General features: G+C 51.0%; 1 protein-coding gene across 2 annotated transcripts in view; it reads left to right on the top strand.

The window, feature by feature from the left end:
• The window catches only part of prpf3 (PRP3 pre-mRNA processing factor 3 homolog (yeast)), a 51,048-nt gene that overhangs the window by 2,491 nt on the left and 22,119 nt on the right, over positions 1 to 26,438 (top strand). For both annotated transcript variants that reach the window (XM_078207133.1, XM_078207130.1), the window contains exons 2-6: positions 191 to 351; positions 11,028 to 11,158; positions 15,286 to 15,426; positions 21,951 to 22,031; positions 23,631 to 23,851. In XM_078207133.1, coding sequence (XP_078063259.1) covers positions 201 to 351; positions 11,028 to 11,158; positions 15,286 to 15,426; positions 21,951 to 22,031; positions 23,631 to 23,851 — 725 coding nt within the window. In that variant the 5' untranslated portion in view covers positions 191 to 200. The remainder of the gene's footprint in view (positions 1 to 190; positions 352 to 11,027; positions 11,159 to 15,285; positions 15,427 to 21,950; positions 22,032 to 23,630; positions 23,852 to 26,438) is intronic.

The following is a 26,438-nucleotide window of genomic DNA, read 5'->3' as shown; positions in this document are numbered from 1 at the left end:
CTCTGACCCTCCCACAGTGCGGCGCTCCCACATTGTGAGGAGAGTGCAGGAACATTGTTGAACCTGTGACCTTCTGACCAGAGACCGAGTCACTCTTGTCCTCTTTGGGTGTGCACATTGCTGTGACGATTGGGTTCGTAAGTCTCTATCCTCACGGTTTCTCTGTTTTCCCCCCCCCCCCCTCCCCAAGTCCTGCAGAGATGTCACTCTCACTGTCCAAACGAGATCTTGACGAGCTGAAACCATGGGTGGAGAAGACAGTGAAGAGGGTGCTCGGTTTCTCAGAGCAGACCGTGGTCACGGCTGCCCTCAACTGTGTCGGCAAAGGAATGGACAAGAAAAAGACAGTGGGTGAGTTGGAAGTCCCCCTTCCTGAACCTGGGCGCTTGTTAACGTCCATTGCATTGCTGCGAGATAGGACAGACAGGTGGAGCGTGGAACAGGTGGATTGAGCACATATAAAGCGGGACTGCCTTGCCAAGGTGTCCATTTACAGGCCCAGACCATTGAGGGGCCATCTGACGCGACTGCCTGCCCCTCTGCTATGGCTACCTTTTTTTTATTCATTAGTGGGACATGGGTGTCGCTGCCTGGGCCCATCATCTGTTGCCCATCCCTAGTGCCCTTGGAGGGGGCAGTTGAGAGTCGACCACATTGCTGTGTGGCTCTGGAGTCACATGTCGGCCAGACCGGGGTAAGGACGGCAGATTTCCTTCCCTAAAGGGAACCGGATGGGTTTTTCTGACAATGGGTCATCAGTAGATTCTTAATTCCAAATTTTGTTTTATTGAATTCAAATTCCACCGTCTGCCGTGGTGGGATTCGAACCCGGGTCCCCCAGAACGTTCGCTGAGTTTCTGGATTAATAGTCTAGCGATAATACCACTATCGGGGTGGCCTCGCGGAGTGAGCACACACTACCCTTCAGGCTTCCCGTGGACACTGCGAGGCCTGGGGTGCATCGTCCACCCAGGAAGGATGTTTTAATTGAATTAGTTGATATGGTTCAGGTCAGATGCTCCAAAGCGTTTTATAAAGCCCGTCTGAATCATAAGTTTTGCATCTTGAATTTGGCTAGGATAAGCATGATATGTTTCACCTCAGGTACAATTCAAATAACACCATAAGACATAGGAGCAGAATTAGGCCACTCGGCCCATCGAGTCTGCTCCGCCATTCAATCATGGCTGATATTTTTCTCATCCCCATTCTCCTGCCTTTTCCCCCCATAACCCCTGATCCCCTTATTAATCAAGAACCTATCTATCTCTGTCTTAAAGACACTCAATGACCCAGCCTCCACAGCCTTCTGCGGCAAAGAGTTCCACAGATTCACCACTCTCTGGCTGAAGAAATTCCTCCTCATCTCTGTTTTAAAGGATCGTCCCTTTAGCCTGAGGTTGTGCCCTCTGGTTCTAGTTTTTCCTACTGGTGGAAACATCCTCTCCACGTCCACTCTATCCAGGCCTTGCAGTAAGCTGTAAGTTTCAATAAGATCCCCCCCTCGCCAACCTTCTAAACTCCCAACGAGTACAGACCCAGAGTCCTCAGCCGTTCCTCATACGGCAAGCTCTTCATTCCAGGGATCATTCTTGTGAATCTCCTCTGGACCCTTTCCAAGGCCGGCACATCCTGCCTTAGATACGGGGCCCAAAACTGCTCACAATACTCCAAATGGGGTCTGACCAGAGCCTTATACAGCCTCAGAAGTACATCCCTGCTCTTGTATTCTAGCCCTCTCGACATGAATGCTAACATGGAATTTGCCTTCCTAACTGCCGACTGAACCTGCACGTTAACCTTAAGAGAATCTTGAGCAATGACTCCCAAGTCCCTTTGTGTTTCTGATTTCCTAAGCATTTCCCCATTTAGAAAATAGTCTCTGCCTCCATTCCTCCTTCCAAAGTGCGAAACCTCACACTTTTCCACATTGTATTCCATCTGCCACTTCTTTGCCCACTCTCCGAAAATGTCCAAGTCCTTCCGCAGCCCCCCCCTGCTTCCTCAATACTACCTGTCCCTCTGCATATCTTTGTATCATCTGCAAACTTGTCAACAAAGCCCTCAGTTCCTTCCTCCAAATCGTTAGTGTATATTGTGAAAAGTTGTGGTCCCAGCACTGACCCCTGAGGCACACCACTAGTCACCGGCTGCCATCCTGAGAGAGACCCCTTTATCCCCACTCTCTGCCTTGTGCCAGTCAAATGACCCACTTGGGAACTTTAATTAAACAAATATATTTAAGATGTTCCAATCAAAACCAATCCCATGAACGACCCTTTAAACAGGTTCGACGCAGCAAAAACTACTGCTCACGTGATACTGGAATGGAGTCCTTTGGATGAATTCTGCAGTTCTCTTGATCGACGCAGAACAGTTTGAAGCCAGAACAGCTTCCCAGAACCCCAGAGAGAGACTCTGGTCAAGCCACCGACAGCAGATTCTCCCCTTCAGGAAGGCAAGACCTTGCTTTCGGATAACCAGCAGAATTTCCAAATGAAACGGAGAGAGAGAGAGAAACACTTCTTTTCAGCTTGCTGTCCCTTCTAAAACCTGCAGCTCAGAACTAAAAAAAAAAGAGCTCCGGCCACCCGACCTGCCGGCTAGCTTTCCTCCTAATAATAGAACATAGAAAAGCTACAGCACTAACAGGCCCTTCGGCCCACAAGTTGCGCTGAATATGTCCCTACCTACTAGGCTTACCTATAACCCTCTATCTTACTAACTTCCATGAACTTATCCAAAAGTCTCTTAAAAGACCCTATCGAATCCACCTCCACCACCACAACCGGCAGCCGATTCCACTCACCCACCACCCTCTGAGTGAAAAACGTACCCCTAACATCTCCTCTGTACCTACCCCCCAGCACCCTAAACCTGTGACCTCCTGTGGCAACCATTTCAGCCCTGGGCAAAAGCCTCTGAGAATCCACTCTATCAATACCTCTCAACATCTTATACACCTCTATCAGGTCACCTCTCATCCTTCGCCTCTCCAAGGAGAAAAGACCTAGCTCTCTCAACCTATCCTCATAAGGCATGCCACCTAATCCAGGCAACATCCTTGTAAATCTCCTCTGCACCCTTTCTATGGCTTCCACATCCTTTCTGTAATGAGGCGACCAGAACTGGGCACAGTACTCCAGGTGGGGTCTGACCAGGGTCCTATACAGCTGCAGCATTATCTCCCCGATTTCTAAACCCAATTCCTCTATTGATGAAGGCCAGTATTCCATACGCCTTCTTAACCACAGCCTCTACCTGCGACGCCGCTTTGAGCGTCCTATGAACCCGGACCCCAAGATCCTTCTGATCTTCCACACTGCCAAGCGTCTTACCCTTAATATTATATTCTTTCATCTTATTCGACCTGCCAAAATGAACCACCACACACTTATCTGGGTTGAAGTCCATCTGCCGCTTCTCCGCCCAGTCTTGCATCTTATCTATGTCTCGTTGCAACTGCTGACATCCCTCTACACTATCCACAACAGCTCCAACCTTTGTGTCATCAGCAAACTTGCCAACCCATCCTTCCACTTCCTCATCCAGGTCATAATGCAGAGTCGTAGAACTAATCTCAGAAAGTACTCGAGGCCCCCACTCAAGGAGCAGTAAAAGGACATCTGGTAGACAGCTCCACAGCAATGAGAAACGCTGAAGCTGTGAGAGCTGCAGAGATCATGATTTAAAAAAAAATTCCTTAAAGGTACACTAATGTCGCATCTCCCCCCTTAAGAAAAAAATGAACCATCAAACATTCAAAGATGGTTTTGCTTTTCAAACCCTTTCAGTTTCACATTACTAGTACGCTACACTAAATATACAGGCATGCTACAAAAATTAAAACATGCAAACACACTAGTAATATAGTCCATTTTAGTCCTTGTCTTCCACCATCGAACACTCCTCCTTTTATCACGTTCGTGACAAATGGCTTCCTCTCCAAGATTCCCCTTCGGTCCTTAGTCCTGCTTTGATCCCATGTCCAAAATCAGTTTGTTGTTACGATGATAAATTAGCCCTGGCAATGTCCTCCGAGAACTAAGCAGGATAACACATTTCATTTGTGTAGTCCGGGCCATTTAGAAAGGTCATTTTTAAGCATACTCTGAATTTCCTTTTGAGCCTGCGTCAAGTTTAGAGGGTTAAATCGATAAGGATGTTGCTTAATTGGAATAGCATTTCCCACATCTAGATCACGTACAACCATTCCAGTACTTCCCAACTTGCTCCCACATACTTGTCCATGTGATATTAATAACAGAACAAAGAAAATTACAGCACAAGAACAGGCCCTTCAGCCCCTCCAAGCCTGCACCGACCATGCTGCCCCGACTGAACTAAAGCCCCCTACGCTTCCGGGGACCGTATCCCTCCATTCCCATCCTATTCACGTACTTGTCAAGATGTCCCTTAAAAGTCACTACCGTATCCGCTTCCACTACCTCCCCCGGCAACGAGTTCCAGGCACCCACCACCCTCTGTGTAAAAAAAAACCTGCCTCGTACATCTCCTTTAAACCTTGCCCCTCGCACCTTAAACCTGTGCCCCCCTAGTAATTGACTCTTCCACCCTGGGGGGAAAAAGCTTCTGACTATCCACTCTGTCCATGCCTCTCATAATCTTGTAGACTTCTATAACTTTCAGGTCAGTTCCATTTTCCTCTGGAAGCCAACTCAATAACTCATCCCGATTTTTAAATTGTTATCCCATTTAATTTGAGGAATATCAAATGCAGTCATCTGGATTTGGTTCTTCACTCTGAGTTATAACCACTAACACCTCCTCCTTCTGCTCTTCTTCCCTATCAAAATCCCTTTTAAGCATATTCACATGACACACACTGCGAACTTTAAATACTTTATACAGTGACAGCCCTGTCCCCACTAGTACAGGGCGGCACGGTAGCACAGTGGTTAGCAGTGCTGCTTCACGGCGCCAGGGACCCGGGTTCGATTCCCGGCTTGGGTCACTGTGTGTGTGGAGTTTGCACGTTCTCCCCGTGTCTGCGTGGGTTTCCTCCGGGTGTTCCGGTTTCCTCCCACAGTCAGAAAGACGAGCTGGTTAGGGTGCATTGGCCGTGCTAAATTCCCCCTCAGTGTTACCCGAACAGGTGCCGGAGTGTGGCGACTAGGGGATTTTCACAGTAACTTCATTGCAGTGTTAATGTCAGCCTTCCTTGTGACTAATAAATAAACTTTTAAAATTTAAACTTTTCCTTCTATCTGGCGTTCTTGTCAAATAATTCACCTCACCCAACTTCCTTTCAATTTGATACGGCTCACTAAACCTTGCTTTTTAAGGTTCACCTATCACTGGTAGCGATACTAAGTCTTTATCCCCACTAACAAAACTACGAAGTTTTGATTTAAGACCATAAGACATAGGAGCAGAATGAGGCCACTCGGCCCATCGAGTCTGCTCCGCCATTCAATCATGGCTGATATTTCCCTCATCCCCATTCTCCTGCCTTTTCCCCATAACCCCTGATCCTCTTATCAATCAACAACCTATCTATCTCTGTCTTAAAGACACTCAATGACCCGGCCTCCACAGCCTTCTGCGGCAAAGAGTTCCACAGATTCACCGCTCTCTGGCTGAAGAAATTCCTCCTCATCTCTGTTTTAAAGGATCATCCCTTTAGCCTGAGGTTGTGCCCTCTGGTTCTAGTTTTTCCTACTGGTGGAAACATCCTCTCCACGTCCACTCTATCCAGGCCTCGCAGTATCCTGTAAGTTTCAATAAGATCCCCCCCCCTCATCCTTCTAAACTCCATCGAGTACAGACCCAGAGTCCTCAACCCGTTCCTCATACGACAAGCTCTTCATTCCAGGGATCATTCTTGTGAACCTCCTCTGGACCCCCCTCCGAGGTATTTCTCCCAACATAAGCTTGGGGAAGGGCCCGTCACGCATCGATAAGGCACTGCCGCAGCCTTCCTGACTCAACTAAACCTCTCCTACCTGCCACCCCTCACACAAGTCGCTTCACCCACCCCTTCACCTTCTCTAACCCTTACATATTCTTAACGTTACCCTGTTCGGATGATAAAGTCATGGGCCTGAAACGTGAACTCTTGTTTCTCCTCTTGCCTGACCCGCTTCCTACTTCCAGCATTTATTGCACATTTCCAGCATCTGCAGTATTTGCGTCAGAGCAAAGGAAGGCAGGACTAACATTACACGTTGTGCCACTTTTAAATGTTCTCTCGCCAATTCACCTGCTCTATTCAACCCTGCCCTAAAATTTGACACACAGTCCAACAATGTAGTCTCGGAACGCTGACTCACCAACTCCTCCATCAATTTCAGTGAAAAAAACTCCCGTCACCTGACCTACCACGTAGATTTCCTCCGAACAATGCAGGGTCATAGAACTAATCTCAGAAAGGACCTGAAGCCCCCATTTAGGCCACTTAAGGAGCAATAAAAGGACATCTGGTAGACAGCTCGACGGCAATGAGAGCTGCAGAGATCATGATTTAAAAAAAAAACTTTCTTAAAAGGTACACTAACGTCACACCTTAGTTGCCTTAATGGCCCGTCCACCAGGGGCCGTCACCCCCACCCCAACTTTTAAAGTTTTAAAAGTTTATTTATTAGTGTCACAAGTAGGCTTACATTAACCAATGAAGTTACTGTGAAAATCCCCCGAGTCGCCACACTCTGGCGCCTGTTCGGGTAACACTGAGGGAGAATTTAGCACGGCCAATCCACCCAAACCAGTAAGTCTTTGGGACTGTGGGAGGAAACCGGAGCACCCGGAGGAAACCCACGCACAGACACGGGGGGGGGGGGGGAGAACGCGCAAACTCCGCACACAGCTGGGAATCGAACCCGGGTCCCTGGCGCTGTGAGGCAGCAGCGCTAACCCACTGTGCCGCCCTAGACTGAGACCGAGAGATCCTGTGTATGCTTAGCCCTGTTCGCTTCAGTCTATGCAAAGACTTCATTTTCAGATGTTTCTGCCTGTGTAACTAACTCTGCTAAGCTTAAGATGTCGACTGCTAACTCAGAAGGCATGCTGGGTGAGCTGAAAATTGACTGCTTTCCTGAATGATACACAGCAGGCAAACAAGTCCTACAGCTGTGAGAATTGGACAACATTTCACACAGACAGTGACCCAAGCCGGCAATCATAGAATCCCTACAGTGCAGAAGGAGGCCATTCTAACAACAATCCCACCCAGGCCCAATCCCCATAGCCCCATCCCCATAGCCCCACGTATTTACTCTACTAACCCCCTGACACTAAGGGGCAATTTAGCATGGCCAATCCACCTAACCTGCACATCTTTGGACACTAAGGGGCAATTTAGCCTGGCCAATCCCCCTAACCTACACATCTTTGGACACGAAGGGGCAATTTAGCATGGCCAATCCACCTAACCGACATATCTCTTGGACTGTGGAAGGAAACCCACGCTGACATGGGGAGAGAATGCGCAGACTCCGCACAGACAGTGACCCAAATTGGGAATGGAACCCGGGTCCCTGGCGCTGTGAGGCAGCAGTGATAACCACTGTGCCACCGTGCCACCCCACTGTAAACCTTAAAACTTTTAAATCTGTTTATTTCATTGATCATTTATCCAATTTGAAGGAGTATAAATCAGGACTGGGTAAAGGCCACACCAGCCTGAAAATGTCCTGATCTCGGAAGCAAAGACGGAGGATGAGGGGAGACTTAATAGAGGTGTATAAAATTATGAAGGGTATAGATAGGGAGAACGGTGGGAAGCTTTTTCCCAGGTCGGTGGTGACATTCACGAGGGGTCATAGGTTCAAGGTGAGGGGGGGGGAGGTTTAACACAGATATCAGACGGACATATTTTACACAGAGGGTGGTGGGGGCCTGGAATGCGCTGCCGGGCAAGGTGGTGGAGGCGGACACACTGGGAACGTTTAAGACTTATCTAGACAGCCATATGAACGGAGTGGGAATGGAGGGATACAAAAGAATGGTCTAGTTTGGACCAGGGAGCGGCACGGGCTTGGAGGGCCGAAGGGCCTGTTCCTGTGCTGTATTGTTCTTTGTTCAAAGTGGACTTGACCCTGGTTAGTTTTTGGATGGGAGACTGCGTGGGGATCTCCAGGGTGCAGTCGGCTTTGCCAGCTGTGGTGTACTGGGTAGAACACTTGCTTGCCAGCCAGAAGGTTCTGAGTTCAAGCCCCTCTCCAGGGTTAGGTACAAAATCGGAGTCTCAATGCAGCACTGCTTTCGGGTGAGACATTCATTGGCGGCCTTCCCCAAACCCACTCCATCTACTCCAGAGAGAACCGTCCCAGCTTCTCAATCCATTCACTCAACTGAAGTCTCTCATTCCCCGAGTCTCACTCATAAACCTTTGGTTTGATTTATTATCGTCACATGTGTTCACATACAGTGAAAAGTATCGTTTCTTGCGCGCTATACAGACAAAGCATACCGTTCATAGAGTATATAGATTTGATTTATTATTGTCGCATGTATTGGGATACAGTGAAAAGTATTGTTTCTTGTGCGCTATACAGACAAAGCATACCGTTCATAGAGAAGGAAAGAACATAAGAACTAGGAGCAGGAGTAGGCCATCTGGCCCCCTCGAGCCTGCCCCGCCATTCAATAAGATCATGGCTGATCTTTTCATGGACTCAGCTCCACTTACCCGCCCGCTCCCCTTAATTCCTTTACTGTTCAAAAATCTATCTATCCTTGCCTTAAAAACATTCAATGAGGGAGCCTCAACTGGGCAGGGAATTCCACAGATTCACAACCCTTTGGGTGAAGAGGTTCCTTCTCAACTCAGTCCTAAATCTGCTCCCCCTTATTTTGAGGCCATGCCCCCTAGTTCTAGTTTCACCCGCCAGTGGAAACAACTTCCCTGCTTCTACCTGATCTATTCCCTTCATAATCTTATATGTTTCTATAAGATCTCCCCTCATTCTTCTGAATTCCAATGAGTATAGCCCCAGTCTACTCAGTCTCTCCTCATAAGCCAACCCCCTCAACTCCGGAATCAATCTAGTGAATCTCCTCTGCACCCCCTCCAGTGCCAGTATATCCTTTCTCAAGTAAGGAGACCAAAACTGTACACAGTACTCCAGGTGTGGCCACACCAGCACCTTATACAGCTGCAACATAACCTCGCTGTTTTTAAACTCCATCCCTCTAGCAATGAAGGACAAAATTCCATTTGCCGCCTTAATTACCTGCTGCACCTGCAAACCAACTCCTTGAGATTCCTGCACAAGGACACCCAGGTCCCTCTGCACAGCAGCATGCTGCAATTTTTTACCATTTAAATAATAGTCCATTTTGCTGTTATTCCTACCAAAATGGATGACCTCACATTTACGAACATTGTGCTCCATCTGCCAGACCCTCGCCCACTCACTTAGATAAGTCCCTTAGAAAGGAGAGGGTGCAGAATGTAGTGTTACAGTCATAGCTAGGGTATAGAGAAAGATCAACTTAATGCGAGGGAGGTCCATTCAAAATTCTGACAGCAGCAGGGAAGAAGCTGTTCTTGAGTCGGTCGGTGCGTGACCTCAGACTTTTGTATCTTTTTCCCGACGGAAGAAGGTGGAAGAGAGAATGTCCGGGGTGCGTGGGGTCCTTGATTATGCTGGCTGCTTTGCTGTGGCAGTGGGAAGCGTAGACAGAGTCGATGGATGGGAGGCTGGTTTGCATAATGGATTGGGAAACTTTATCTTAGGGTGGCACAATGGTTAGCAGTGCTGCCTCAGCGCTAGGACCTGGGTTCGATTCCGGCCTTGGGTCACTGTCTGTGCGAGTCTGCACATTCTCCCCATGTCTGCATGGGTTTCCTCCATGTGCTCCGGTTTCCTCCCACAGTCCAAAGATGTGTAGGTTAGGTGGATTGGCCATGCTAAATTGCCCCTTAGTGTCTAAAGATGTGTAGGTTAGATGGATTGGCCATGCTAAATTGCCCCTTAGTGTCCAAAGATGTGTGGGTTAGGTGGGTTGGCCATGCTAAATTGCCCCTTAGTGTCCAAAGATGTGCAGGTTAGGTGGACTGGCCATGTTAAATTGCCCCTTAGTGTCCAAAGATGTGCAGGTTAGGTGGACTGGCCATGCTAAATTGCCCCTTAGTGTCCAAAGATGTGTAGGTTAGATGGATTGGCCATGCTAAATTGCCCCTTAGTGTCCAAAGATGTGTGGGTTAGGTGGGTTGGCCATGCTAAATTGCCCCTTAGTGTCCAAAGAGGTGCGGGTTAGGTGGATTGGCCGTACTAAATTGTCCCTTAGTGTCCAAAGATGTGCAGGTTAGGTGGATTGGCCATGCTAAATTGCCCCTTAGTGTCCAAAGATGTGCGGGTTAGGTGGATTGGCCGTGCTAAATTGCCCCTTAGTGTCAAAAGATGTGCAGGTTGGGTGGATTGACCATGCTAAATTGTCCCTTCGTGTCAGGGGGATTAGCGGGGTAAATAGGTGGGGTTACTGGGATAGGACCTGGGTGGGATTGTTGTCAGTGCAGGCTCAATGGGCCAAATGGCCTCCTTCTGCACTGTAGGGATTCTATGATCTCTTGTGGGTGGAAGGAGGCATGTGTGGAGCAGAATGCTAGCATGGGTCTGTTGGACCGAATGTCCTGTTACTGCGCTATCGACCCCATAGCACCCATCTTCGAGCGCCCATCTTCTCATGGCCTGGGTTTGACGTGATTGAGTTGTTGGGTAATCTCCACAGTCAGTCTCAGTCTGAGAGTGGGCGGGAGGCTGATTCAGTCATGTCCCTCGCACAGGCAGATAGCAGGGCAGGAAAGCTCCCAGCGTGGACCGTACACTCACTGCGCCTTCTGTCGGGATGGCCCGGGTCTGGGATTTCCCAGTGGTGTTGATGTCTGCGGGGCAGCAGTGAGAAGAATCCGCCAGGGAGAACACCCTCACTCACTCAACGGTGAAACTGGGTAGGTACAGGGAGCCACAACGTGATGTGGGGGAGGGGGGAATGAATGGAAAGGGAGATTGTGCACACCTAATGTCTTTCTCCATCTCTCTCTCTCCCGCTGTCCCGTGCAGAGCACCTGAAGCCATTCCTGGATGACTCGACCGTGCGGTTTGTGGACAAGTTGTTTGAGGCGGTGGAGGAAGGTCGCAACACCCGGCATTCCAAGTCCAGCAGCGAGAAACACCGGAAGAGAGAGCTGAAGGTCGGGAATCCGCTGTCCGGCCGGTGATAACCGACGTGTTAGCATTGCCCGCTCGCTGTGCCAGCGACCAGGCTGGGTTGTGCCGCTGATTGTGGTGCCAGGGCTGTGCTGGTGTTGTTTTCTGATCAAAGCTGTGGATCCGCCGGCTTGTGAATCCCTCACTGGGGCTGAATCCAACAGCAGAGGAGAGGCCATTCGCTCTGCTGTGCTTGTGTTGGCCCTTTGAAAGATCTGTCCAGCTGGACCATAAGACATAGGAGCAGAATTAGGCCACTCGGCCCATCGAGTCTGCCCCGCCATTCAATCATGGCTGATATTTTTCTCATCCCCATTCTCCTGCCTTTTCCCCATAACCCCTGATCCTCTTATTAATCAAGAACCTATCTATCTCTGTCTTAAAGACACTCAATGACCCGGCCTCCACAGCCTTCTGCGGCAAAGAGTTCCACAGATTCACCACTCTCTGGCTGAAGAAATTCCTCCTCATCTCTGTTTTAAAGGATCGTCCCTTTAGCCTGAGGTTGTGACCTCTGGTTCTAGTTTTTCCCACTAGTGGAAACATCCTCTCCACGTCCACTCTATCCAGGCCTCGCAGTATCCTGTAAGTTTCAATAAGATCCCCCCTCATCCTTCTAAACTCCAACCAGTACAGACCCAGAGTCCTCAACCCGTTCCTCATACGACAAGCTCTTCATTCCAGGGATCGTTCTTGTGGACCTCCTCTGGAAGTCCCCTCTACCCATCCGCTCCCTGTACCCCTGCACCTTTCCCCTTCTAGTATTTCTCCATCTCTTCTCCCCCTCCCCCCGGCATTGGGAATGTTCCCATTGAATCTGTTTCCAGATGGTTACAGAACAAAGAGATCTGGGGGTACATGTTCATAGCTCCTTGAAAGTGGAGTCACAGGTGGACAGAGTGGTGAAGAAGGCATTCGGCATGCTTGGTTTCATTGGTCAGAACATTGAATACAGGAGTTGGGACGTCTTGTTGAAGTTGTACAAGACATTGGTAAGGCCACACTTGGGATACTGTGTACAGTTCTGGTCACCCTATTATAGAAAGGATATTATTAAACTAGAAAGAGTGCAGAAGAGATTTACTAGGATGCTACCGGGACTTGATGGTTTGAGTTATAAGGAGAAGCTGGATAGACTGGGACTTCTTTCCCTGGAGCGTAGGAGGCTGAGGGGTGATCTTAAAGAGGTCTATAAAATAATGAGGGGCACAGATCAGCTAGATAGTCAATATCTTTTCCCAAAGGTAGGGGAGTCTAAAACTAGAGGGCATAGGTTTAAGGTGAGAGGGGAGAGATACAAAAGGGTCCAGAGGGGCAATGTTTTCACACAGAGCGGGTGAGTGTCTGGAACAAGCTGCCAGAGGTAGTAGTAGAGGCGGGTACAATTTTGTCTTTTAAAAAGCATTTAGACAGCAAGATGGGTATAGAGGGATATGGGCCAAACGCGGGCAATTGGGATTAGCTTAGGGGTTTTTAAAAAAAAAGGGCAGCATGGACAAGTTGGGCCGAAGGGCCTGTTTCCATGCTGTAAACCTCTATCACAATCACTGCAACTGTATAGGGCGTTGGTGAGGCCACACCTGGAGTATTGTGTGCTGTTTTGGTCTCAACTGAGGAAGGATGTCCTTGTTATAGAGGGAGCACAGCGAAGGTTTACCAGGCTGATTCCTGGGATGGCAGGTCTGTCATATGAGGAGAGACTAAGTCGGTTAGGTTTATATTCACTGGAGTTTAGAAGAGTGAGAGGGGATCTCATAGAAACTTATAAAATTCTAACAGGTTTAGACAGGGTGGATTCAGAAAGAATGTTCCCGATGGTGGGGGGAGTCCAGAACTAGGGGTCATGGTTTGAGGATAAGGACTTTTAGGAGTGAGGTGAGGAGAAATTTCTTCACCCAGAGGGTGGTGAATGTGTGGAATTCACTCCCACAGAAAGTAGTTGAGGCCAAAACATTGTGATTTCAGGAAGAAATTAGATATCGCTCTTGGGGCTGGAGGGATATGGGGGGAAAGGGGGGAGATCAGGATATTGAATATGATCAGCCGTGATCAAAATGAATGGCGGAGTAGGCTCGAAGGGCCGAATGGCCTCCTATTAGTTTCTGGGTTAACTCGGTAGGTTTAAATAAAAGTTCTCCCCATCTCCCTGTCTGGCTCCTTCAATCTGTGTCACCCCCTCTTGTTCCTCACCCTTCTCCCAGTGGAGGCACTGTCTCCTTTTTTGCTCCATCCAAACTGATATCATTCACAAGGCGCCGTTCATGTTTTAGACCAGAGAGGGAATTTTCCTGGTTTGGATACAAAGGGTATCCCCCTCCCAAAAGAATAAATGACTTCTTCCCGAGTCCATCAACCTGAAAATTCTCAACCTTGTTTTCAAATTCTTCCCCACCCCCTCCCTATCTCCGTAACCTCCAGCCCCTACACCCCCCCTCCCTATCTCTGTAACCTCCTCCAACCCCCCCCCACACCTCCTTCCTATCTCTGTAACCTCCTCCAACCCCTACACCCCCCTCCCTATCTCTGTAACCCCCTCCAGCCCCGACACCCCCTCCCTATCTCTGTAACCTCCTCCAGCCCCTACACCCTCCTCCAGCCCCTACACCCCCCTCCCTATCTCTGTAACCTCCCCTAGCCCCGACGCCCCCTCCCGATCTATGTAACCTCCTCCAGCCCCTACACCCCCTCCCTATCTCTGTAACCTCCTCCAGCCATACACCCCCTCCCTATCTCTGTAACCTCCTCCAGCCCCTACACCCCCTCCCTATCTCTGTAACCCCCTACACCCCCTCCCTATCTCTGTAACCTCCTCCAGCCCCCTACACCCCCTCCCTATCTCTGTAACCTCCTCCAGCCAGACACCCCCTCCCTATCTCTGTAACCTCCTCCAGCCCCTACACCCCCTCCCTATCTCTGTAACCCGCTACACCCCCTCCCTATCTCTGTAACCTCCTACACCCCCTCCCTATTTCTGTAACCTCCTCCAGCCAGACACCCCCTCCCTATCTCTGTAACCTCCTCCAGCCCCTACACCCCCTCCCTATCTCTGTAACCCCCTACACCCCCTCCCTATCTCTGTAACCTCCTCCAGCCCCTACACCCCCTCCCTTTCTCTGTAACCTCCTCCAGCCAGACACCCCCTCCCTATCTCTGTAACCTCCTCCAGCCCCTACACCCCCTCCCTATCTCTGTAACCTCCTACATCCCCTCCGTGTATCTGTAACCTCCTCTAGCCCCTACACCCCCTCCCTATCTCTGTAACCCCCTCCAGCCCCTCCCTATCTCTGTAACCTCCTCCAGCCTCCTACATCCCCTCCCTATCTCTGTAACCTCCTCTAGCCCCTACACCCCGTCCCGATCTCTGTAACCTCCCCTCGCACCAACGCCCTCTCCCGATCTCTGTAACCTCCTCCTGCCTCCTACACCCCCTCCCTATCTCTGTAACCTCCTCCAGCCCCCTACACCCCCTCCCTATCTCTGTAACCCCCTCCAGCCCCTACACCCCCTCCCTATCTCTGTAACCTCCTCCAGCCCCTACACCCCCTCCCTATCTCTGTGACCTCCTCCAGCCCCTACGCCCCCTCCCTATCTCTGTAACCTCCTCCAGCCCCTACACCCCCTCCCTATCTCTGTAACCCCCTCCAGCCCCTACACCCCCTCCCTATCTCTGTAACCCCCTACGCCCCCTCCCTATCTCTGTAACCTCCTCCAGCCCCTACAACCCTCCGAGATCTCTGCGCTCCTCCAGTTCCGGCCTCTTGAGCTTCCCCCGAGCCCCATCACTCCGCCATTGGCGGCCGTGCCTTCAGCTGCCTTTGGGAGGGGGGGGGGGGGGGGTGCCTAAGCTCTGGGATTCCCTCCCTAAACCTCTCCGCCTCTCTTTCCAACCCCTTCCTCATTTAAGGCCCTTTTCAAAACTGAGCTCTTTGACCAGACTTTTACTGACCTAATACCCCCTTTACTCATGTCCCGCGATCAGCTCCTGCCTGGTTTAAGCTCCTGTGAGGCGTTCTGAGATGTTAAAGGTGCTATATAAATGCAGGATGTTTGTTCCGCCTGCGGGTCTCGGTTATCTGGACGTGTCCCTCATCTGTTTCCTTGTTGCCGACAGGAAGTCTTTGGCGAGGATTCCGAAGTCACTCGGGAATTGTCCTCCAAGAGGAAACGAATCCCGAGGTTTGAGGAGGTGGAGGAGAATGAAATCATCCCTGGGCCACCCACCGAGAGTCCCGGGATGCTGACCAAGATTCAGGTCAGTCCGTGTGCACCTCTCAAACAACTGCGTAGCTGGGGCACGACCTACAGCTGGACCATAGAAAGTGATATACCTTGCAGCAAACAGAGTCTATTTAAACAGCACACTGCGGCAAACACTCTACAGAGTCTATTTAAACAGCAAACAGTCGACAGAGTCTATTTAAACAGCAAACAGTCGACAGAGTCTATTTAAACAGCAAACAGCCGACAGAGTCTATTTAAACAGCAAACAGTCTACAGAGTCTATTTAAACAGCAAACAGTCGACAGAGTCTATTTAAACAGCAAACAGCCGACAGAGTCTATTTAAACAGCAAACAGTCTACAGGGTCTATTTAAACAGCAAACGGTCTATAGAGTCTATTTAAACAGCAAACAGTCGACAGAGTCTATTTAAACAGCAAACAGTCGACAGAGTCTATTGAAACAGCAAACAGTCGACAGAGTCTATTGAAACAGCAAACGGTCTACAGAGTCTATTTAAACAGCAAACAGTCGACAAAGTCTATTTAAACAGCAAACAGTCGACAGAGTCTATTGAAACAGCAAACAGTCTACAGAGTCTATTTAAACAGCAAACAGTCGACAGGGTCTATTTAAACAACAAACGGTCTACAGAGTCTATTTAAACAGCAAACAGTCGACAGGGTATATTTAAACAGCAAACGGTCTATAGAGTCTATTTAAACAGCAAACAGTCGACAGAGTCTATTTAAACAGCAAACAGTCGACAGAGTCTATTGAAACAGCAAACGGTCGACAGAGTCTATTGAAACAGCAAACAGTCTACAGAGTCTATTGAAACGGCAAACAGTCCACAGAGTCTATTTAAACAGCAAAGACTACAGAGTCTATTTAAACAGCAGTCTACAGAGTCTATTCAAAAAGCAAACAGTCTACAGAGTCTATTTAAACAGCAGTCTACAGAGTCTATTCAAAAAGCAAACAGTCTACAGAGTCTATTTAAACAGCAGTCTATAGTGTCTATTTAAACAGCAAACAGCCGACAGGGTCTATTTAAACAGCAAACAGCCGACAGAGTCTATTTAAACAGCAAACAGTCGACTGAGTCTATTTAAACAGCAGTCTACAGAGTCTATTTAAACAGCAAACAGCCGACAGAGTCTATTTAAACAGCAAACAGTTGACAGAGTCTATTGAAACAGCAAAGTCTACAGAGTCTATTTAAACAGCAGTCTACAGAGTCTATTCAAACAGCAAACAGTCTACAGAGTCTATTTAAACAGCAAACAGTCGACAGAGCCTATTGAAACAGCAAACGGTCTACAGAGTCTATTTAAACAGCAAACAGTCGACAGAGTCTATTGAAACAGCAAACAGTCTACAGAGTCTATTGAAACGGCAAACAGTCCACAGAGTCTATTTAAACAGCAAAGACTACAGAGTCTATTTAAACAGCAAACAGTCGACAGAGCCTATTGAAACAGCAAACGGTCTACAGAGTCTATTTAAACAGCAAACAGCCGACAGAGTCTATTTAAACAGCAAACAGTTGACAGAGTCTATTGAAACAGCAAAGTCTACAGAGTCTATTTAAACAGCAGTCTACAGAGTCTATTCAAACAGCAAACAGTCTACAGAGTCTATTTAAACAGCAAACAGTCGACAGAGTCTATTCAAGCAGCAAACAGTCGACAGAGTCTATTTAAACAGCAAACAGTCGACAGAGTCTATTGAAACAGCAAACAGTCTACAGAGTCTATTGAAACGGCAAACAGTCCACAGAGTCTATTTAAACAGCAAAGACTACAGAGTCTATTTAAACAGCAGTCTACAGAGTCTATTCAAAAAGCAAACAGTCTACAGAGTCTATTTAAACAGCAGTCTATAGTGTCTATTTAAACAGCAAACAGCCGACAGGGTCTATTTAAACAGCAAACAGCCGACAGAGTCTATTTAAACAGCAAACAGTCGACTGAGTCTATTTAAACAGCAGTCTACAGAGTCTATTTAAACAGCAAACAGCCGACAGAGTCTATTTAAACAGCAAACAGTTGACAGAGTCTATTGAAACAGCAAAGTCTACAGAGTCTATTTAAACAGCAGTCTACAGAGTCTATTCAAACAGCAAACAGTCTACAGAGTCTATTTAAACAGCAAACAGTCGACAGAGCCTATTTAAACAGCAAACAGTCGACAGAGTCTATTTAAACAGCAAACAGTCGACAGAGTCTATTGAAACAGCAAACAGTCTACAGAGTCTATTTAAACAGCAAACAGTCGACAGGGTCTATTTAAACAACAAACGGTCTACAGAGTCTATTTAAACAGCAAACAGTCGACAGGGTCTATTTAAACAGCAAACGGTCTATAGAGTCTATTGAAACAGCAAACGGTCTACAGAGTCTATTTAAACAGCAAACAGTCGACAGAGTCTATTTAAACAGCAAACAGTCGACAGAGTCTATTGAAACAGCAAACAGTCTACAGAGTCTATTGAAACGGCAAACAGTCCACAGAGTCTATTTAAACAGCAAAGACTACAGAGTCTATTTAAACAGCAGTCTACAGAGTCTATTCAAAAAGCAAACAGTCTACAGAGTCTATTTAAACAGCAGTCTACAGGGTCTATTTAAACAGCAAACAGTCTACAGGGTCTATTTAAACAGCAAACAGCCGACAGGGTCTATTTAAACAGCAAACAGTCGACAGAGTCTATTGAAACAGCAAACAGTCTACAGAGTCTATTGAAACGGCGCAAAGACTACAGAGTCTATTTAAACAGCAGTCTACAGAGTCTATTCAAAAAGCAAACAGTCTACAGAGTCTATTTAAACAGCAGTCTACAGTGTCTATTTAAACAGCAAACAGCCGACAGGGTCTATTTAAACAGCAAACAGCCGACAGAGTCTATTTAAACAGCAAACAGTCGACAGAGTCTCTTTAAACAGCAGTCTACAGAGTCTATTTAAACAGCAAACGGTCTACAGAGTCTATTTAAACAGCAAACAGTCGACAGAGTCTATTTAAACAGCAAACAGTCGACAGAGTCTATTTAAACAGCAAACAGTCGACAGAGTCTATTGAAACAGCAAACAGTCTACAGAGTCTATTGAAACAGCAAACAGTCCACAGAGTCTATTTAAACAGCAAAGTCTACAGAGTCTATTTAAACAGCACTCTACAGAGTCTATGCAAACAGGCTACAGAGTCTATTTAAACAGCAAACAGCCGACAGGGTCTATTTAAACAGCAAACAGTCGACAGAGTCTATTTAAACAGCAAACAGCCGACAGAGTCTATTTAAACAGCAAACCGTCTACAGAGTCTATTTAAACAGCAAACAGCCGACAGGGTCTATTTAAACAGCAAACAGTCGACAGAGTCTATTTAAACAGCAAACAGCCGACAGAGTCTATTTAAACAGCAAACAGCCAACAGAGTCTATTTAAACAGCAAACCGTCTACATAGTCTATTTAAACAGCAAACAGTCGACAGAGTCTATTGAAACAGCCGACAGAGCCTATTTAAACAGCAAACAGTCGACAGGGTCTATTTAAACAGCAAACAGTTGACAGAGTCTATTTAAACAGCAAACAGCCGAAAGAGTCTATTTAAACAGCAAACAGTCGACCGGGTCTATTTAAACAGCAAACAGTCGACAGAGTCTATTTAAACAGCCAACAGAGCCTATTCAAACAGCAAACAGTCGACAGAGTCTATTTAAACAGCAAACAGTCGACAGGGTCTATTTAAACAGCAAACAGTCGACAGAGTCTATTTAAACAGCAAACAGCCGAAAGAGTCTATTTAAACAGCAAACAGTCGACAGGGTCTATTTAAACAGCAAACAGCCGAAAGAGCCTATTTAAACAGCAAACAGTCGACAGGGTCTATTTAAACAGCAAACAGTCTACAGAGTCTATTTAAACAGCAGTCGACAGAGTCTATTTAAACAGCAGTCTACAGAGTCTATTTAAACAGCAAACAGTCTACAGAGTCTATTTAAAAAGCAAACAGTTGACAGGGTCTATCTAAACAGCAAACGGTCTACAGTCTATTTAAACAGCAAACAGTCTACAGAGTCTATTTAAACAGCAAACGGTCTACAGAGTCTATTTAAACAGCAAACAGTCTACAGAGTCTATTGAAACAGCAAACAGACTACAGAGTCTATTTACAATAAACAGTGGTTTGATGGGGACAGTGTAGAGGGAGCTTTACTCTGTATCTAACCCCGTGCTGTCCCTGTCCTGGGAGTGTGTGATGGGGACAGTGTAGAGGGAGCTTTACTCTGTATCTAACCCCGTGCTGTACCTGTCCTGGGAGTGTTTGATGGGGGACAGTGTAGAGGGAGCTTTACTCTGTATCTAACCCCGTGCTGTACCTGTCCTGAGAGTGTTTGATGGGGGTCAGTGTAGAGGGAGCTTTACTCTGTATCTAACCCCGTGCTGTACCTGTCCTGGGAGTGTTTGATGGGGGACAGTGTAGAGGGAGCTTTACTCTGTATCTAACCCCGTGCTGTACCTGTCCTGGGAGTGTGTGATGGGGGACAGTGTAGAGGGAGCTTTACTCTGTATCTAACCCCGTGCTGTACCTGTCCTGGGAGTGTTTGATGGGGACAATGTAGAGGGAGCTTTACTCTGTATCTAACCCCGTGCTGTACCTGTCCTGGGAGTGTTTGATGGGGGACAGTGTAGAGGGAGCTTTACTCTGTATCTAACCCCGTGCTGTACCTGTCCTGGGAGTGTTTGATGGGGGACAGTGTAGAGGGAGCTTTACTCTGTATCTAACCCCGTGCTGTACCTGTCCTGGGAGTGTTTGATGGGGACAGTGTAGAGGGAGCTTTACTCTGTATCTAACCCCGTGCTGTACCTGTCCTGGGAGTGTTTGATGGGGGACAGTGTAGAGGGAGCTTTACTCTGTATCTAACCCCGTGCTGTACCTGTCCTGGGAGTGTTTGATGGGGGACAGTGTAGAGGGAGCTTTACTCTGTATCTAACCCCGTGCTGTACCTGTCCTGGGAGTGTTTGATGGGGACAGTGTAGAGGGAGCTTTACTCTGTATCTAACCCCGTGCTGTACCTGTCCTGGGAGTGTTTGATGGGGGACAGTGTAGAGGGAGCTTTACTCTGTATCTAACCCCGTGCTGTACCTGTCCTGGGAGTGTTTGATGGGGACAGTGTAGAGGGAGCTTTACTCTGTATCTAACCCCGTGCTGTACCTGTCCTGGGAGTGTTTGATGGGGACAGTGTAGAGGGAGCTTTACTCTGTATCTAACCCCGTGCTGTACCTGTCCTGGGAGTGTTTGATGGGGACAGTGTAGAAGGAGCTTTACTCTGTATCTAACCCCGTGCTGTACCTGTCCTGGGAGTGTTTGATGGGGACAGTGTAGAGGGAGCTTTACTCTGTATCTAACCCCGTGCTGTACCTGTCCTGGGAGTGTTTGATGGGGACAGTGTAGAGGGAGCTTTACTCTGTATCTAACCCCGTGCTGTACCTGTCCTGGGAGTGTTTGATGGGGACAGTGTAGAGGGAGCTTTACTCTGTATCTAACCCCGTGCTGTACCTGTCCTGGGAGTGTTTGATGGGGACAGTGTAGAGGGAGCTTTACTCTGTATCTAACCCCGTGCTGTACCTGTCCTGGGAGTGTTTGATGGGGACAGTGTAGAGGGAGCTTTACTCTGTATCTAACCCCGTGCTGTACCTGTCCTGGGAGTGTTTGATGGGGACAGTGTAGAGGGAGCTTTACTCTGTATCTAACCCCGTTCTGTACCTGTCCTGGGAGTGTTTGATGGGGACAGTGTAGAGGGAGCTTTACTCTGTATCTAACCCCGTGCTGTACCTGTCCTGGGAGTGTTTGATGGGGACAGTGTAGAGGGAGCTTTACTCTGTATCTAACCCCGTGCTGTACCTGTCCTGGGAGTGTTTGATGGGGACAGTGTAGAGGGAGCTTTACTCTGTATCTAACCCCGTGCTGTACCTGTCCTGGGAGTGTTTGATGGGGGACAGTGTAGAGGGAGCTTTACTCTGTATCTAACCCCGTGCTGTATCTGTCCTGAGAGTGTTTGATGGGGGACAGTGTCGAGGGAGCTATACTCTGTATCTAACCCCGTTCTGTATCTGTCCTGAGAGTGTTTGATGGGGGACAGTGTAGAGGGAGCTTTACTCTGTATCTAACCCCGTGCTGTCTCTGTCCTGGGAGTGTTTGATGGGGGACAGTGTAGAGGGAGCTTTACTCTGTATCTAACCCCGTGCTGTACCTGTCCTGGGAGTGTTTGATGGGGGACAGTGTAGAGGGAGCTTTACTCTGTATCTAACCCCATGCTGTACCTGTCCTGGGAGTGTTTGATGGGGACAGTGTAGAGGGAGCTTTACTCTGTATCTAACCCCGTGCTGTACCTGTCCTGGGAGTGTTTGATGGGGGACAGTGTAGAGGGAGCTTTACTCTGTATCTAACCCTGTGCTGTACCTGTCCTGGGTGTGTTTGATGGGGACAGTGTCGAGGGAGCTTTACTCTGTATCTAACCCTGTCTTGTTTTCTCACTTTCTCCCACAGATTAAGCAGATGATGGAAGCAGCCACGAAGCAGATCGAGGAGCGGAAAAGGCAGCTCAGTCTGATCACACCTTCCTTCCAGGTAAAGGTGAAACGTCACACCGGGTCTGGCCGGGCTTGGCTGAGAGACCAGTTGCAGAGGGGGCAGTGTCGGTGGTGGCTGAGGAGGGTGGTTGCTAGCTCCGGGGGGGGGGGGGGGGGGGGGGGCCCTCTGCTCGGGATGTGATATCCTTCTGTAGCCCTGAGAGGAAATTCCCTGTAATTCCCTGTTTCTCCCTAACCTGAGGGTAGGGTTATGTGAGGCAGCACCTTGGTTCATAAAGGTTTGGAGGGAAGGGATAGAGGCCCGAATCGAAGGGGTGTTGGGACGGCACAGCGTTGTTCCTCAGCCAGCCTCAGCGGCGCAAAGGTGTCACTGTGGCTCGGTCCGAATCCCAACAGCACAGTGGTTAGCACTGCTGCCTCACAGCGCCAGGGACCTGGGTTCGATTCCCGGCTCAGGTCACTGTCTGTGTGGAGTTTGCACGTTCTCCCTGTGTCTGCTTGGGGTTTCCTCCGGGTGCTCCGGTTTCCTCCCACAGTCCAAAAGATGTGCATGTTCGGTGGATTAGCCATGCTAAATTGCCCCTTAGTGTCCAAAGATGTGCAGGTTAGGGGGATTGGCCATGCTAAATTGCCCCTTAGTGTCCAAAGATGTGCGGGTTAGGTGGATTGGCCATGCTAAATTGCCCCTTAGTGTCCAAAGATGTGCAGGTTAGGTGGATTGGCCATGCTAAATTGCCCCTTAGTGTCGAAAGATGTGCGGGTTAGGTGGATTGGCCATGCTAAATTACCCCTTAGTGTCCAAAGATGTGCAGGTTAGGTGGATTGGCCATGCTAAATTGCCCCTTAGTGTCCAAAGATGTGCAGGTTAGGTGGATTGGCCATGCTAAATTGCCCCTTAGTGTCCAAAGATGTGTAGGTAAGGTGGATTGGCCATGCTAAATTGCCCCTTAGTGTCCAAAGATGTGCGGGTTAGGTGGATTGGCCATGCTAAATTGCCCCTTAGTGTCCAAAGATGTGCAGGTTAGGGGGATTGGCCAGGCTAAATTGCCCCTTAGTGTCCAAAGATGTGCGGGTTAGGTGGATTGGCCGTGCTAAATTGCCCCTTAGTGTCCAAAGATGTGCGGGTTAGGTGGATTGGCCATGCTAAATTGTCCCTTATACATGGGGTTATGGGTTTGGGGCCTGTGCAAGATAAAAAGCTGAGTCGGGTGCAGACTGGATGGGCTGAATGGCCTCATTCTGCACTGTATGGATTCTCTGAACTCCCTAACAGCAATGTGGGTGTACCTGCAGCACGTGGGAGTGTTCAGGGAGGCGGCTTGTCCACCAGCTTATCGAGGGACGGACAGCAAATGCTGGGCCCGGCCAGCGATGCCCAGGTCCCGTGAAGCAAAATGATCCGATTGTGACGGCATTGCCGCTTGTGGGATCTCTCTGTGCGCATTGGCTGATGCAGATTCTGTGTTGGAGCATTGCCTGGACATGTGCTGCTGCAGGGGGTGGGGGGAGATGGAATTGGGGGGGGGGAGTGGGCGGTGGTTGTGAGAGGCACTATAACGATGCGCGTCCTCCATCCTGCGGCCTTTAGATGTCTTGTGTTTGACTGGGATTTGTGTCTCTCTCCCCCCCCATCCAGCGAGTCTCGCCCCTGGCCCCCGCTGCTGACCTGCCTCCGATGGGCCAGACCATCCAGCCCTCGCAGGCCGCCTCCTTCATGAACGATGCCATTGAGAAGGCCAAGAAGGCAGCGGAGCTGCAGGCCCGGATCCAGACCCAGCTCTCGCTGAAGCCCGGTCTGCTTCAGAGTACCAACCTGGTGGGACTCGCCAACCTGCACGCCATGGGCATCGCGCCGCCGTGAGTATCTGCTGCCCCGGGGGGGACGGGCACGGGGAGGGGGGGGTTCCTGCAGCGAGGGGAGGGGGGGGTTCCTGCAGCGAGGGGGGAGGGGGGGTCCCTGCAGCGAGGGGGAGAGGGGGGTTCCTGCAGCGAGGGGGAGAGGGGGGTCCCTGCGGGGAGGGGAGAGGGGGGTCCCTGCAGCGAGGGGGAGAGGGGGGTCCCTGCAGCGAGGGGACAGGGGGGTCCCTGCGGGGAGGGGAGAGGGGGGTTCCTGCAGCGAGGGGAGAGGGGGGTCCCTGCGGGGAGGGGGGTCCCTGCGGGGAGGGGGGTCCCTGCAGCGAGGGGGAGAGGGGGGTCCCTGCAGCGAGGGGGAGAGGGGGGGTTCCTGCAGCGAGGGGGGTCCCTGCGGGGAGGGGGGTCCCTGCGGGGAGGGGGGTCCCTGCAGCGAGGGGGAGAGGGGGGTCCCTGCAGCGAGGGGGAGAGGGGGGTTCCTGCAGCGAGGGGGAGAGGGGGGTCCCTGCGGGGAGGGGGGTTCCTGCAGCGAGGGGAGAGGGGGGTTCCTGCAGCGAGGGGAGAGGGGGGTCCCTGCGGGGAGGGGAGAGGGGGGTCCCTGCGGGGAGGGGGGTCCCTGCAGCGAGGGGGAGAGGGGGGTTCCTGCAGCAAGGGGGAGAGGGGGGTTCCTGCAGCGAGGGGAGAGGGGGGTCCCTGCGGGGAGGGGAGAGGGGGGTCCCTGTGGGGAGGGGGGTCCCTGCGGCGAGGGGAGAGGGGGGTCCCTGCGGGGAGGGGAGAGGGGGGTCCCTGCAGCGAGGGGGGTCCCTGCGGGGAGGGGAGAGGGGGGTCCCTGCGGGGAGGGGAGAGGGGGGTTCCTGCGGCGAGGGGGAGAGGGGGGTTCCTGCAGCGAGGGGAGAGGGGGGTTCCTGCAGCGAGGGGAGAGGGGGGTTCCTGCAGCGAGGGGAGAGGGGGGTCCCTGCGGGGAGGGGAGAGGGGGGTTCCTGCGGCGAGGGGAGAGGGGGGTTCCTGCGGCGAGGGGAGAGGGGGGTTCCTGCGGCGAGGGGAGAGGGGGGTTCCTGCGGGGAGGGGGGTTCCTGCGGCGAGGGGAGAGGGGGGTTCCTGCGGCGAGGGGAGAGGGGGGTTCCTGCGGCGAGGGGAGAGGGGGGTTCCTGCGGCGAGGGGAGAGGGGGGTTCCTGCGGGGAGGGGGGTTCCTGCGGCGAGGGGAGAGGGGGGTTCCTGCAGCGAGGGGAGAGGGGGGTCCCTGCGGGGAGGGTGGTCCCTGCGGGGAGGGTGGTCCCTGCGGGGAGGGGGGTCCCTGCGGGGAGGGGGAGAGGGGGGTTCCTGCAGCGAGGGGGAGAGGGGGGTTCCTGCAGCGAGGGGAGAGGGGGGTCTCTGCGGGGAGGGGGAGAGGGGGGTCCCTGCAGCGAGGGGAGAGGGGGGGTTCCTGCGGGGAGGGGGGTTCCTGCAGCGAGGGGAGAGGGGGGTTCCTGCGGCGAGGGGAGAGGGGGGTTCCTGCGGGGAGGGGGAGAGGGGGGTCCCTGCAGCGAGGGGAGAGGGGGGGTTCCTGCGGGGAGGCGGGTTCCTGCGGCGAGGGGAGAGGGGGGTTCCTGCGGCGAGGGGAGAGGGGGGTTCCTGCGGCGAGGGGAGAGGGGGGTTCCTGCGGCGAGGGGAGAGGGGGGTTCCTGCGGCGAGGGGAGAGGGGGGTTCCTGCGGCGAGGGGAGAGGGGGGTTCCTGCGGCGAGGGGAGAGGGGGGTTCCTGCGGCGAGGGGAGAGGGGGGTTCCTGCGGCGAGGGGAGAGGGGGGTTCCTGCGGGGAGGGGAGAGGGGGGTTCCTGCGGCGAGGGGAGAGGGGGGTTCCTGCGGGGAGGGGGGTTCCTGCAGCGGGGGGAGGGGGGGGGGTACCTGCAGCTTTGGGGGCAGTTGTGGGTCCCTGCAGCACTGGCGGAGGGGGGGATCCATGCTACATGGGGAGGGGAGGTGTGGGCGTATCCTTCTACTCCCCTCTCCCCGTGTCTTTACCCAGCTCCCTCCTCCAGTCTGAAAGGCAGAAACAGGCCATTCGGCCCGTCGAGTCTGCTCCACCATTCGAAGAGATCGCAGCTGATTCACTAATCCTCAACCCCACTTTCCCGCATTGCCCCCTCCCCCCCCTCGATTGCCCCCCCCCCCCCCCCCCAAACTAAATAAAAATCTATCAGTGACTATCTCCTACTGGTGACCCCCCAACCCCCGCTCCAGTTCCGGCCTCTTCCCTCTGCGCGCACATTCGTTCACACCATTCACACTCGCGCTCTCGCACACACTCACTCGCGGGAACATATTCTGTGCGTCGACCCCATCGGACCCCCTACCTTCTCCACCCCTTTCTGAGGGGTAAAGACCTTGCAGTCAGGCCACCCGCTGACCCCCTCCCCTCCCCCCTCTCCCCCACCTCCCTGTTCCTGGGGAAATGATTCCCCCCTCCCCCTCTCACCCGGCCAGTCTATCCGATCGGCATAACCTCCCGTCTCCGTTTCCCCCACCCCAGGGCTGTTTTTGCCACCCAGCCTCTTGTGCCCCTCTCACAAGTCTGGGAGACCCGTTCTTTGTGCCGTGAGTGCAGCCTCACCGAGG

The sequence above is a fragment of the Mustelus asterias genome, unplaced genomic scaffold, assembly GCF_964213995.1.
Source record: "Mustelus asterias unplaced genomic scaffold, sMusAst1.hap1.1 HAP1_SCAFFOLD_2068, whole genome shotgun sequence".
Lineage (NCBI taxonomy): Eukaryota > Metazoa > Chordata > Chondrichthyes > Carcharhiniformes > Triakidae > Mustelus > Mustelus asterias.
The sequence above is the reverse complement of the archived record's forward strand: the minus strand, read 5'-3'. Positions and strand labels throughout refer to the sequence as shown.